General features: G+C 50.6%; 1 protein-coding gene across 1 annotated transcript in view; it reads left to right on the top strand.

Moving 5' to 3' along the window:
• Positions 1 to 1,402: 1,402 nt before the first annotated feature.
• Positions 1,403 to 12,507, top strand: part of LOC128898288 (LIM zinc-binding domain-containing Nebulette) — a 343,259-nt gene continuing 332,154 nt past the window's right edge. The window contains exons 1-2 of the mRNA XM_054171209.1: positions 1,403 to 1,761; positions 2,731 to 2,825. Of these exons, the coding sequence (XP_054027184.1) occupies positions 1,693 to 1,761; positions 2,731 to 2,825 (164 nt within the window). The 5' untranslated portion in view covers positions 1,403 to 1,692. The remainder of the gene's footprint in view (positions 1,762 to 2,730; positions 2,826 to 12,507) is intronic.

Raw genomic sequence — 12,507 nt, 5'->3', positions numbered from 1 at the left:
CTATTTGTCTCTGGGAAAGCTCAGACTGAAGCCAAACTGGTTTCCAAGGACTTGTGACAAATTACCATGCTAGTGAGAGTGACAAACAATGAGAAGACAAATCTCAAATTCCAGATCCAAGCTAATTTGGTTACCAACAACAGTCAAACTCCATCTGACTCAGAATCTATGGCCCTGCAATGGCCCAGCCTGCAGCCTGCAAAGCTGGTCAGCACTTCGTCCATTTGCTCCTCACTCACCCAGGCAGCTAAAGCCAGCACTAAGCACTTACAAACTGCCTGCAGATCTGCTTCCCCGTTGCCCACAGCACAGCCAGCATCTCAGCATTGGGAGCTTCATCGGGTGCCAGATGTTTACGTCTAGAAGAGGCCAGAAGCGGCTCTGCAACTTCTGTCATGTAATATTTAAAACCTGATTAGGTATTTCTCATTTAATCACATATATTATTAATTTCCATGAAAATGACTGTTTCACCCCACGCCTTTAACCAGGCAGTGCATTAAAGTTGCGTTGCTAGGGAAGAATCCGAGCCGAGTATCCCAGTGTAGCTGATTGCATTCTGATTACTTAATAACGCCCAAGTATGTGCAGAATCCGTTCTTGCTGCGTGCCTCGCAGAGCTGCACTCCCCAAGCCCTCAGGGAAGGCTGCTCTGTGACGGCCTCAGCGTGTCCCTCAGTGCCCTTTTTATCCCAGGTGGTTAAACAAGTCCGCAGCTCAGGAAAAACGCAGACTTCTGGCTGTAGCCTTCCCACAACACTGATGGGGAAGGGAAAACCAGTAAGAGCCTGACCCAAGGAGCTGGATTCACCATTCCGGCTGCGATGCGGTGGCCCCGGGGACCGCTAGTGTGCCTGGCAGAGCATCAGCCCCGGAAAGACAGCGGCAGCGAGGCTGAACGCCCTCCAAACACAGAGCTGAGGGCACGGACAGACATTCCGTAGCCCGCTGCCAGGCACCGATTGAAACCCCCATGCGGCTGCGGCTCCGGACAGCCGCTCCCCGGCAGGTGCCATGGCCAGGCCTGGGGCCTAACGTCGGGCACGGCCGAGCTCGTCCGCGGCCCCGCCACGCCGCGGCTTCCTCGGTCCCTATCTTTCTCTCTCCCACTGGGGCAAGGGGCCAGCACTGCTCGGCGGGCCTCGGGCAGGTGCACCCGTGAGACGGCCGCCGCTCGGTGCAGCCTCCCCATTCCCTCCCGTTCCTCCGTGCCTCAGGGCGGCGGCGCGGAGCCCAGACTGCCTTTCGCCCCCCTCGGGCTGGCTGCGGCGCGGGGTTCGTCCTCAATTCCCTCCCCTCTTCCTTCCCTCCCTCCCCTCGCTGCGGGCCGTGCCGTGCCGGTGGGGTGGGCTTGGCTTGGCTTGCGGCTGCGGCGCGGAGCTCGGCGTGAGTCACCCAGCCCGCGGCGCGGAGAGCCGAGCGCGCAGGCACACGGAGGAGGCGGCGGCGGCGGGGCGGCGAGCGAGCGAGCGGGCGGGGGCGACAGGCAGCGGCTCCCCGCCCGCCCACTCACACATGCTGCCGAGCCGCAGTCAGCTGGAGCCCCGCTTCCTCCCGAGCCGCCGCCGATGATGACCTGCTCGCCCCGGCAGGGCAGGGGATGGTAGATCGGCCGCCCGCAGCCCCCGTTCAGCCCATCCCGCTTCGCAGCAGCCTCGGCCGCCGGAGCGGCCGCGCAAGAGGAGCCGCAAAATGAACCCCCAGTGCGCCCGCTGTGGCAAAGTGGTCTATCCCACCGAGAAAGTCAACTGCCTGGACAAGGTGCTGGGGCGCGGGCGGGCGGGCGCGGACGGCACCTCCTGAGCGTGCCCGCCCGGCTCCGCTCTCCCCGCAGCTCCGGCGGGGCGGGCAGGGCCGGGCCGGCGGCGGTGGAGGGCGAGTTGGCAGGTGGCAAACGCAGCTCCTCGGGGGCAGCCGCGGAGCCGGCATCGCCACCGCCGGGCGACAGCCGCCGTGTCACCGCGCTGGCGCAGGGCGAGCGGCGGCCGCGGCGGCCCGGGGAGTCCCTGCGGTGCCAGCCCGGGGAGTGACGGCGCCTGAGGCCGGCTGAGGGTCCCCGCGGCCCCCTTCCCACCCCGGCTCCCTGAGGGCTGAAGTTGGCAGCAGCCCTCGCCCGGTGGTAGTTGTGGGTGCCTCACGGAGCGGGGGCGGTTTTGGCTGCCCCTTACGCCATGGCCGCCTGCGCGAGGACGGTGGCCGGGGCGGCGACAGCCCGGTCCCTTGGGGTGTCCCCGGTGATGTTGGTTATCTCCATAAACACGAACGAGGGGGCTGTGACAAACGAGCGGCCCCGGAGAGGCGAGGCGGCCGGAGCTACCGGGGGGGAAAATCCCGGATTCTGTGCTAAATTGGGTGGCTGTTCAGCCAACCGAAAAGCCAGCGGGCGCGTTAGGTGCTGCTTTGCTTTTCCTGGTGTGCCATTCTTAGCGATCCGGGGTCGTTTGCTGTAACGAGGCAAAATGACAAACTCCTGCTTCAGATACCTTTAAAATAGTCCTGGCAAGGTCAGAGTGTCGAGGTCTTGACATCCACCTCAGCAGAGAATTTATGTTTCTGGGAGTGTTTCTTTGGTTTCGTGGGAAAGTAATTCTTTCGATGTAGTTTGCAGAGATCTCTGAATGCATGGCCCGAAATACTGTCCTGTAGCTGCGTCTTTACATCTACTGTAGCCTAAAATAGCTTTCAAAACATCAGTATCAAAAAGTAACTCTCTTTTATGTTTCTTTACAGTACTGGCACAAAGGATGTTTCCACTGTGAAGTTTGCAAAATGGCTCTGAACATGAATAACTACAAAGGATATGAAAAGAAACCTTATTGCAATGCGTAAGTATTGTGAATGTCAAGCCTTGCAGAAATGCACATGAAAGGAGAGCCTGGCCCTGGGCTTCCTCAGATAGGTACTGCCCTGCTGCAGAAACTTCATCCAGAGAGGTAGCACCGCGGGCTGGAACAGTTCAGTGTCTTTTCAGATGGTGTGTGCTATGTGCACTGAGGTGATAGATGATGGAAATACTGATGATGATGGGGTTAGGCAGTGTTTTAAGGTCGGATCTCAGGATGCAGGTCCTTTCCTCCCAGAAAGTGTAGGATCTGGTGCTGACTCCTGTTAGGTTCATTACTGGCCTCTCCTGGGTTACAGCTCTCCATTATTGCAGCTCTCTGAGTTCAGGGTTAGGGACCTGATCAGCATTTTGCAATAAGAGAAGAAACAAAGTGCTTCTCAGTTGTGTGGTTTACCAGAGACACTATCCTGTTGGAGATCCTGGCAGCTTAATTTTGAAATGTGATGTTTTCCCTGTATCTCAGATTACTGAACTAGATATTTACAAACCCACTGCTTCTGGTGCTTCGTGGTCTTTTGTGTTTTGCTTCCCTCTGAGACCGTGACAGGGAAAATAGATTCCCTTTGGCTGCAGAGTATAATCATGTTTTATTCCACTCTCAGATTTTGTTGTTGTGTGGATTCTGAAGAGTGCTTTGATGTTTGGCTTGCAAATGCTGCAGAAGAGCATTTTTGATACATGCAGAAGAAGAAAGGTGTTTGTTGTTCTTTGTACTGTGCTCCAAAGATTTGATAAGTGCACTGCAGTCTGTTTTAATCTTCAGAAAAAATGTCTAACATGCTTTGTTAGAAGGATGTCTCAAAAGAATTTGGAAGCAAATTTGATCTTGTGCTCTCTATTATTCCTATATGTTGTTATTATTTTCACCTTTCCCTGCTGAAAAAGAAATGTTTTAAAGAGATGGAGCTTGGAAACTATAGCCACATTGTACTTGTCTTTTCAGAAACCTGCTCCTTTACTCATCTTAACACATTTGTTTCATGTTGAGGTAGACAGTTTGTGGCTGGCCCTCACAGCACAGTTCAACAGCATCTGCTCATTTCTTCCAGGCTAAAATTGAAGCCAGCCAGTGCCTGTCTGAAATACCAGTTTTGTTCTCAAAACTGCTGGGCTGCCAAAACTTGAAACACCTGTTTCAGTGTGCACAGTTGTACTTCGATTGCTTTAGGAACAGATGGAGTCACACACGTACATTGCTAGCTTTCCTTCAAGTGCTCTGTGGTGGCTGGGGGGTGACATTAGACCTCCTGTCACAAAGTGTGGTTGCTTGTCAGGCTTAGGTACTGGAGAGAAAGCTCTGTAGGAAGAGAGATTCGTGCTGCGAGAGCTGGCACACAATCAAAACTAACGTAGAGGTTATTTGTCCTGCATGGAGCTCTGCTTGTGGCACCCTGCGTGAAGTGTAAGTGCAGGCTGACATCCTTTACAGTGATTAAACCTCTGGTAATAGGGCACAAGCCCTGTGAGGAGAGGCTGAGGGAGCTGGGGTTGTTTAGCCTGGAGAAGAGGAGGCTCAGGGGAGACCTTCTTGCTGTCTACAACTCCCTGAAGGGAGATTGTAGCCAGGTGGGAGGTTGGTCTCTTCTCCTAGGCAAGCAGCACCAGAACAAGAGGACACAGTCACAAGCTGCGCCAGGGGAGGTTTAGGCTGGGTGTTAGAAGAAATTCTTCCCAGCAAGAGAGATTGGCCATTGGAATGTGCTGCCCAGGGAGGTGGCGGAGTCACCATCACTGGAGGTGCTAAGGAAGAGCCTGGCTGAGGCACTTGGTGCCATGGTTTAGTTGATTAGATGGTGTTGGGTGATGGGTTGGACTCAATGATCTCTGAGGTCTTTTCCAGCCTGATTAATTCTGTATTCTGTAATACTTTGGTGCTTTCTACTTACTCTTTTTTTGGGTTAAATTTCAGGTGGTTTCTTGGTGTATGTGATCAGATACTTGCACTTCACAGCACTGGTTACAAAGGCTTCTCCATGCTCTTCCTCCATGCTGTGTGTGTTTAACTTCTGCTGTAGGAGAGCTTTTCATCTGCGTGGTCTGTCCTTGTGTTTATGGGTGAGGGAGGATGAGGATTTTGGATGTGTCATGTTCCTCCTGGTAGTTGCTTTAATGAGCTTTGTAATTGAAGACCCTTGAAAAAAGAATCATCTTTGGGATGTCCCTCAAACCCGATAGATGAAACAGGAAGAAATCTATCAAAGAATGGGGTGCTGCTGCTAATAAAGAGACAAAATTGAATGTCTGATAGCAGGAATATGGATTTTGTTCTTAAATTTGGGCAAACTTTGGGGCTTGTGGATTTGTTTTTGGGTTTTGTTTTTTTTTTGAGAGAGAAACTTAATCTAAATAATTTCAAGTGTTTTGTGGAACTACAAAGAGAAAATCAAGGCGTGCTTTGTGGCTTCAAGAAACTAATATCCTTCAAAGGAGGGCTAAGATGTTTATGCAAGCCTGGCTTTTGAAAGTACAGTTGAATGAAATGATCATATTTTGGACACAGTTCTCTTGCATCCCTTGTATTTGCAAAGGGGATGTCATGATGGTGTTTCCAACTGTGATGTGTTTTAGCCGGTGCTCCTTAAGGAGGGCCAAGTCCATTTCTGTGTGAAATATTGCTTGATCAGGGAATCTGCGCCGAGGGCAATGTAAATTTACTCATACAAAAACCTACAAGCATTTGACAATGGACAGATTCTGGACAGATTCTGGACAGATGGGTAGAGTCCAACAGGATGGCATTCAACAAATCCAAGTGCCAGGTGCTGCACTTTGGCAACAGCAACCCCATGCAGAGCTGCAGGCTGGGGTTGGAGTGGCTGGAGAGCAGCCAAACAGAGAGGGACCTGGGGGTGCTGATTGACAGTTGCCTAAACATGAGCCAGCAGTGTGCCCAGGTGGCCAAGAAGGCCAATGGCATCCTGGCCTGCATCAAGAATAGTGTGGCCAGCAGGAGCAGGGAGGTCATTGTGCCCTGTGCTCAGCACTGGTTAGTGCACACCTTGAGTCCTGTGCCCAGTTCTGGGCCCCTCAGTTTAAGAAGGACATTGAGACACTTCAAAGTGTCCAGAGAAGGACAACAAAGCTGTGGAGAGGCCTTAAGCACAGCCCTGTGAGGAGAGGCTGAGGGAGCTGGGGTTGTTTAGCCTGGAGAAGAGGAGGCTCGGGGGAGACCTCATAGCTCTCTACAACTACCTGAAGGGAGGTTGTGGCCAGGAAGAGGTTGGTCTCTTCTCCCAGGCAAGCAGCACCAGAACAAGAGGACACAGTCTCAAGCTGCACCAGGGCAAGTTTAGGCTGGAGGTGAGGAGAAAGTTCTTCCCAGAGAGAGTCATTCGCCATTGGGATGTGCTGCCCAGGGAGGTGGTGGAGTCCACATCCTGGAGGTGTTCAAGAGGGGATTGGATGTGGCTCTTGGTGCCATGGTCTAGTCATGATGTCTGTGGTGACAGGTTGGACTTGATGATCTTTGAGGTCTCTTCCAACCTTGGTGATACTGTGACAAAGAGCAATGACTGTGAGGCTGTTTATTGAGGCTGTTTATTGAGGCCACACATCAACGAAAGTGTGATGTATAGATAGAAGTGGAGATACCATTTGAGTGGGAGAGCGAGACCATGAGGTTGTTTAATAGGTCTGGAAGTTAGCTTTTTGTAAGGACAAACAGAAAAGCATGGATCTTCAGTAATTTATCTGTCTGTTTACAGGTCAGATCATGCATTTGAGTGCATTTTGAGCTTTGAATTCAAGATACTCCACTCTTCTGTTTATTCTTTAATTTTCCAGTGCTGAAATGAGCATTTTTTGCTGCATTACTGGCAAGGATCAGAAGCTGCTTTAACTGTAAAAACATCATCCAGTTTTATCATAGTATCATAGTATCAGTCAGGGTTGGAAGGGACCACAAGGATCATCTAGTTCCAACCCCTCTGCCATGGGCAGGGACACCCCACACTAGATCAGCCTGGCCACAGCCTCATCCAGCCTGGGCTTAAACACCTCCAGGGACAGGGCCCCAACCACCTCCCTGGACAACCCATTCCAGGGCTTCACCACTCTCATGGGGAAGAACTTCCTCCTCCCCTCCAGCCTGAATCTCCCCACCTCCAGCTTCATTCCATTCCCCCTAGTCCTATCACTACCTGAGATCCTGAGCAGTCCCTCCCCAGCCTTCTTGTAGCCCCCTTCAGATACTGGAAGGCCACAATGAGGTCACCTCGGAGCCTTCTCTTCTCCAGACTGAACAGCCCCAAGTCCTTCAGTCTGTCCTCACAGGAGAGGTGCTCCAGCCCTCTGCTCATCCTGGTGGCCCTTCTCTGGACACCTTCCAACACCTCCAGATCCCTCTTGCAATAGGGGCTCCAGAACTGGAGGCAGTACTCCAGGTGGGGTCTCAGCAGAGCTGAGCAGAGGGGGAGAATCCCCTCCCTTGCCCTGCTGACCACACTTCTCTTGCTGCAGCCCAGGAGCTGATTGGCTTTCCGGGCTGCAAGTGCACACTGAGAGCTCCTGGTGAGCTTCTCCTCCCCCAGCACCCCCAAGTCTCTCTCCTCAGGGCTGCTTTCCAGCCAGTCCCTGCCCAGCCTGTATTTGTGCCTGGGATTGCCTCGACCCAGATGCAGGACCCTGCACTTGGTCTTATTGAACCTCCTGAGGTTGGCTTGTGCCCAGCTCTGCAGCCTGTCAAGGTCCCTCTGGATGGCATCCCTTCCCTCCAGCTGTCTGCTGCACCACACAGCTTGGTGTCATCAGCAAACCTGCTGAGGCTGCACTCAATGGCAACACTTAGTTGGTATAAGAAAAAGATACTGATTTGTGAGTGTTCAAACTGTTTTTTGGTGGAGGAAAGGCAGATGAGTTGACAGCACCTGGTGAACCTAGAAGGAATCTGTTGTAAAGTGCTTTAGTTCAGTGGCCACTAGAAAAGAGCAGAAATATTTGTAAATTCAGGATTCTGGTTTTTTGTTTGTTTTTAAGGGCAAGTTTTCTGTCAGGCAGCTTGTCAGGTTTCAGGCTGAATGTTTGTATATGATCCTCGTCATATGGCTACATTGAGAGCAAAAGCAATGACTGGGCTACGGAGGGCAGAACTGCTACAGGCCAAGAAGCTGAGCTGCCTAATGTTGCTCTTCTGAGGCTGCTTTCCTAAGTTGTAGATGGATGAAAGATTTTTGCATCTGGGTTAGAGGGAGAACTTTCTTTGTGTGCAATATAGCTTTGAAAAGCAGGATCTTTATATCACAGTTGTCATGAAGTTCCCTCAACTCCTTGTCTGCTTTAAACTTGTGCCCTGTCTACGTTAAACTAGTGCCATGGTTTAGTTGATTAGATGGTGTTGGGGGAGAGGTTGGACTCAATGATCTCAAAGGTCTTTTCCAACCTGGTTCATTCTGTATTCTGTAACCAGTAAGCCTGTCAGTTCTCTTAATGAAGTTTGTACAACTTTTTCCTCTCTCTATTTTTAGACTCATAGAATCATTTTGGATGTAAAAGACCTTTAAGATCATTGAGACTAACTGTTCTCAAGGCTGGTACTAACCCATGTCCCGCAGCACCACATCTCTGCCTCTTTCAGGGATGGGGAAACACTTTCAGGGATGGGAGCCTGTTCTCTGGGGAACCTGTTCCAATGGTTGAGAACCCTTTCAGGGAAGAAGTTGCTTCTAATCTCCAACATAAACCACCCCTGATGCAGCTTGAGGCCATTTGCTCTTGTGCTGTCACTTGTTCCTAGGGAGAAGAAATGAACCCCCACCTGGCTCCAACCTCCTTTCAGGGAATGGTAGTTTCATTATTTACATAATTTGCCAGCTATCTGAGTCAGGGTAGTTTATCTCTGCTTGTTGTGTAGCCCTAAAAATACATCACTTTTATCTCAGCTGGGACCTCTGAGAAGCACAGTACTCTCATGACTTATGGAACTGTGAGTCTCATTTTACTTGCATCCATGTTTCATCTGAAAGGCTTCATATACAACAGTTTGAAGCTTGTAGATGCTCAGCACATGGACATGTTTGCCTTAACAACTTTTGTCTTGCCTTTTATCACTGACTTTAGACATGTCAAATTGCCAGAGAGGTGCCTGACTTCTCAAATTATCATAGAATCATTATAGAGTGGTTTGGGTTGGAAGGGACCTTAAATATCAGCTAGCTCCACCTGCCCTGCCATGGGCAGAGACACCTTTCACTAGCCCAGATTGCTCAAGGCTCCGTCCAATGTGGCCTTGAACATCTCCAGGGAGGGGACATCCACAACCTCCCTGGGCAACCTGTTCCAGTGTCTCACCACCCTCACTGGAAAGAATCTCTTCCTAATCTCCGGTCTGAATCTGCCCTCTTCTAGCTTCAATCCATTCCCCCTTGTCCTATCACTCCACACCCTTGCAAAAAGTCCCTCCCCAGCTTTCATGTAGGCCCCCTTCAGATACTGGAGGGCCTGTTGTTGGTGGGACTGATAGCTGACATGCAGTCTGAAGCAGGTGAGTGGACCATCCTTTGCCTCTCTGAATGTGCACAGGCATAATAAAAAGACAGCTAACATAGTTTAGGTAATCAGATAGTTTGTTCCATCGAGGTGGCTTTAACACAGATCTGAATAGAATAGAACAGAATAGAATAGAATGGAAGGGAATGGAATAGAATGGAATAGAATGGAATAGACCAGGTTGGAAGAGACCTTCAAGATCACCGTGTCCAACCTATCATCCAACACCACCCAACCAACTAAACCATGCAACCAAGCACCCGATCAAGTCTCCTCCTGAACACCTCCAGTGATGGTGACTCCACCAGCTCCCCAGGCAGCCCATTCCAATGGGCAATCACTCTCTCTTTGTAGAACTTCCTCCTAATCTCCAGCCTAAACCTCCCCTGGTGCAGCCCGAGACTGTGTTCTTGTTCTGGTACTGGTTGCCTGGGAGAAGAGACCAACCTCTGCCTGTCCACAACCTCCCTTCAGGTAGTTGTAGAGAGAATAAGGTCACCCCTGAGTCGTCTCCTCTCCAGGCTAAGCAACCCCAGCTCCCTCAGCCTCTCCTCAGAAGGCTGTGTTCCAAGCCCCTCACCAACTTTGTTGCCCTTCTCTGGACACACTCCAGTAAGTCAACCTCCTTCCTAAACTGAGGAGCCCAGAACTCCTACTCCACTTGAATACCTGCAGAGAGAGATTATTACATACTTGTTCCTGTGGAAATGCTAAGCAGAAAAGTCGCTGTTGCCGTGATTATTGTGTTTGCAAACTCTGAGCTGATTCTTCCCAGCTGCAAAGATGATGCCCAAGATGATGCAAGGACGGGAATGACATTTTGGCAACTAACCATCTGTGTGCTAGTTCTCAGGCTTGTTAAGTGATGGAATCATGCAGGGTGATTATATGGCAACTTATTCTTACCAATATCCATATAAACACTTTTCTTTTTTGTTTTTTTTTTTTGTTTGACAGATTCACTAGACCAAAACACAGGACTGCTTTTTTATGCAAAGTGCAGAAGCTGAAACACATATTTTTGGAATGTTCTCTCTGCATTAGCTGCACTTGCTGAGGCAGTCAGGCTTCCAGCCTGTGTGAACAAATCCAACAGAGATGCAGGTTGTAATTTCTGCAAAACTTAATGGCTTAAGCTTCTGCAGGGCTGGTATAGCCTCTAGTCAAAGGCAAACAACCTCATTATTGGCACAAATTCTTCTGAAATATTTAGTATCTAAAGCATCTTGGGGGTGCTGGTGGATGAGAAGCTCAGCAGGAGCCAGCAGCGGGCAGAAGGCCAATCGTGTCCTGGGCTGCAGCAAGAGAAGCGTGGCCAGCAGGTCAAGGGAGGTGATTCTCCCCCTCTACTCCACTCTGGTGAGACCACACCTGGAGCACTGTGTCCAGTTCTGGAGCCTCTATTACAGGAAGGGTCTGGAGGTGCTGGAAGGTGTCCAGAGAAGGGCCATGAGGATGAGGAGAGGGCTGGAGCTGTTCTGCTCTGCTCTGAGGACAGACTGAGAGAGTTGGGGTTGTTCAGTCTGGAGAGGAGAAGGCTCTGAGGAGACCTTCTTGTGGCCTTCCAGTATCTGCAGGGGGCTACAAGAAAGCTGGGGAGGGACTTTAGAGGGTGTCAGGGAGTGATAGGACTGGGGGGGATGGAAAAGTAATAGAAATGGGTAGTTTCAGATTGGGTGTTAGGAAGAAGTTGTTCCCCATGAGGGTGGTGAGAGACTGGCACAGGTTGCCCAGGGAGGTGGTGGAAGCCTCCTGCCTGGAGGGTTTTGCAGCCAGGCTGGAGGTGGCTGTGTGCAACCTGCTGTAGTGTGAGGGGGGTTGGAACTGGCTGATCCTTGAGGTCCTTTCCAAGCCTAACAATTCTCTGATTCTATGATTGCTGGCTGCCTGCATGCAGGGGAGCTCCATTCAGGTTTTTATTTATGACAATCACCGTAGGGAGTGATTGCATAACTTCAGCATCTAAATCTACTGTCATCAGTCTTGGTGTGGATTATTGACATGAAGGAAAACTCACCAGCCCTTTCTTTTAGCTAAATTTAATTTCTCTTTAACTTGTGCCAGTAGGAAATAGATAACCTTCGAAATACTGTGACATTGTTTTTAGAACTCTACTACAGTTTCAATCTGCAAGTCCTCCCAGACTTTACATTTTAAGATACTACAGGGGGAAGGATGAAACCCACCAAAGATTATTTTATCCCACCTTGGAAGGTGTAACTCTCTGGACAGTTAGGTGGGCTGGGATGTGGAAGCAGTTGCTTGTGGTCAGTGGATGAATGTGACCATTAAATGGAATCCTTTGTCCTGAAACTTGAGCAGAAGAAGTTCCATCTAAACATGAGGAGGAACTTCTTTAAGATTGATGAAGCACTGGAACAGGCTGCCCAGACAGATGGTGGAGTCTCCATCTCTGGAGACATATGAGACTCGTCTGAATGTGTTCCTGTGTGATTCTGCCTTGGCAGGGGGATTGGACTTGATGGTCTTCAGTGGTCCCTTCCAACCCCTACCAGTCTGTGATTCTGTGAATCACAGAATCAATAAGGTTGGAAAAGACCTCAGAGATCATTGAGTCCAACCCATCACCCAACACCTCATGACTAACTAAACCATGGCTTCAAGTGTCACATCCAGTCCCCTCTCGAACACCTCCAGGGACAGGGACTCCACCACCTCTCTGGGCAGCACATTCCAATGGCCAATTACTCTTTCTGGGAAGAACATCCAGCCTAAACCTCCCCTGGTGCAGCTTGAGACTGTGTCCTCTTGTGCTGGTTGCCTGGGAGAAGAGACCAACCTCCCATCTGGCTACAACCTCCCTTCAAGTAGTTGTAGAGAGCAATGAGGTCACCTCTGAGCCTCCTCTTCTCCAGGCTAAGCAACCCCAGCTCCCTCAGCCTCTCCTCACAGGGCTGTGCTCAGGGCCTCTCCCCAGCTTTGTTGCCCTTCTCTGGACACCTTCAAGTGTCTCAATGTCCTTCTTAAACTGAAGACCCCAGAACTGGACACCGGACTCAAGGTGTGGCCTAACCAGTGCTGAGTACAAGGGGCAGAATGACTTCCCTGCTACTGCTGGCCACACTAAGTTTGGTTTCAGTTGTGAGCCACAAGGGGATTTTCTGGCTACTAGTTAGAAAACTTCTAGAAGGTGACTAGGAAGGTGATGGTATTGTTCC

The sequence above is a fragment of the Dryobates pubescens genome, chromosome 21, assembly GCF_014839835.1.
Source record: "Dryobates pubescens isolate bDryPub1 chromosome 21, bDryPub1.pri, whole genome shotgun sequence".
Taxonomy (NCBI): Eukaryota; Metazoa; Chordata; class Aves; order Piciformes; family Picidae; genus Dryobates; species Dryobates pubescens.
Note: the sequence above shows the minus strand (reverse complement) of the source record. Positions and strands in the feature narration are given on the sequence as shown.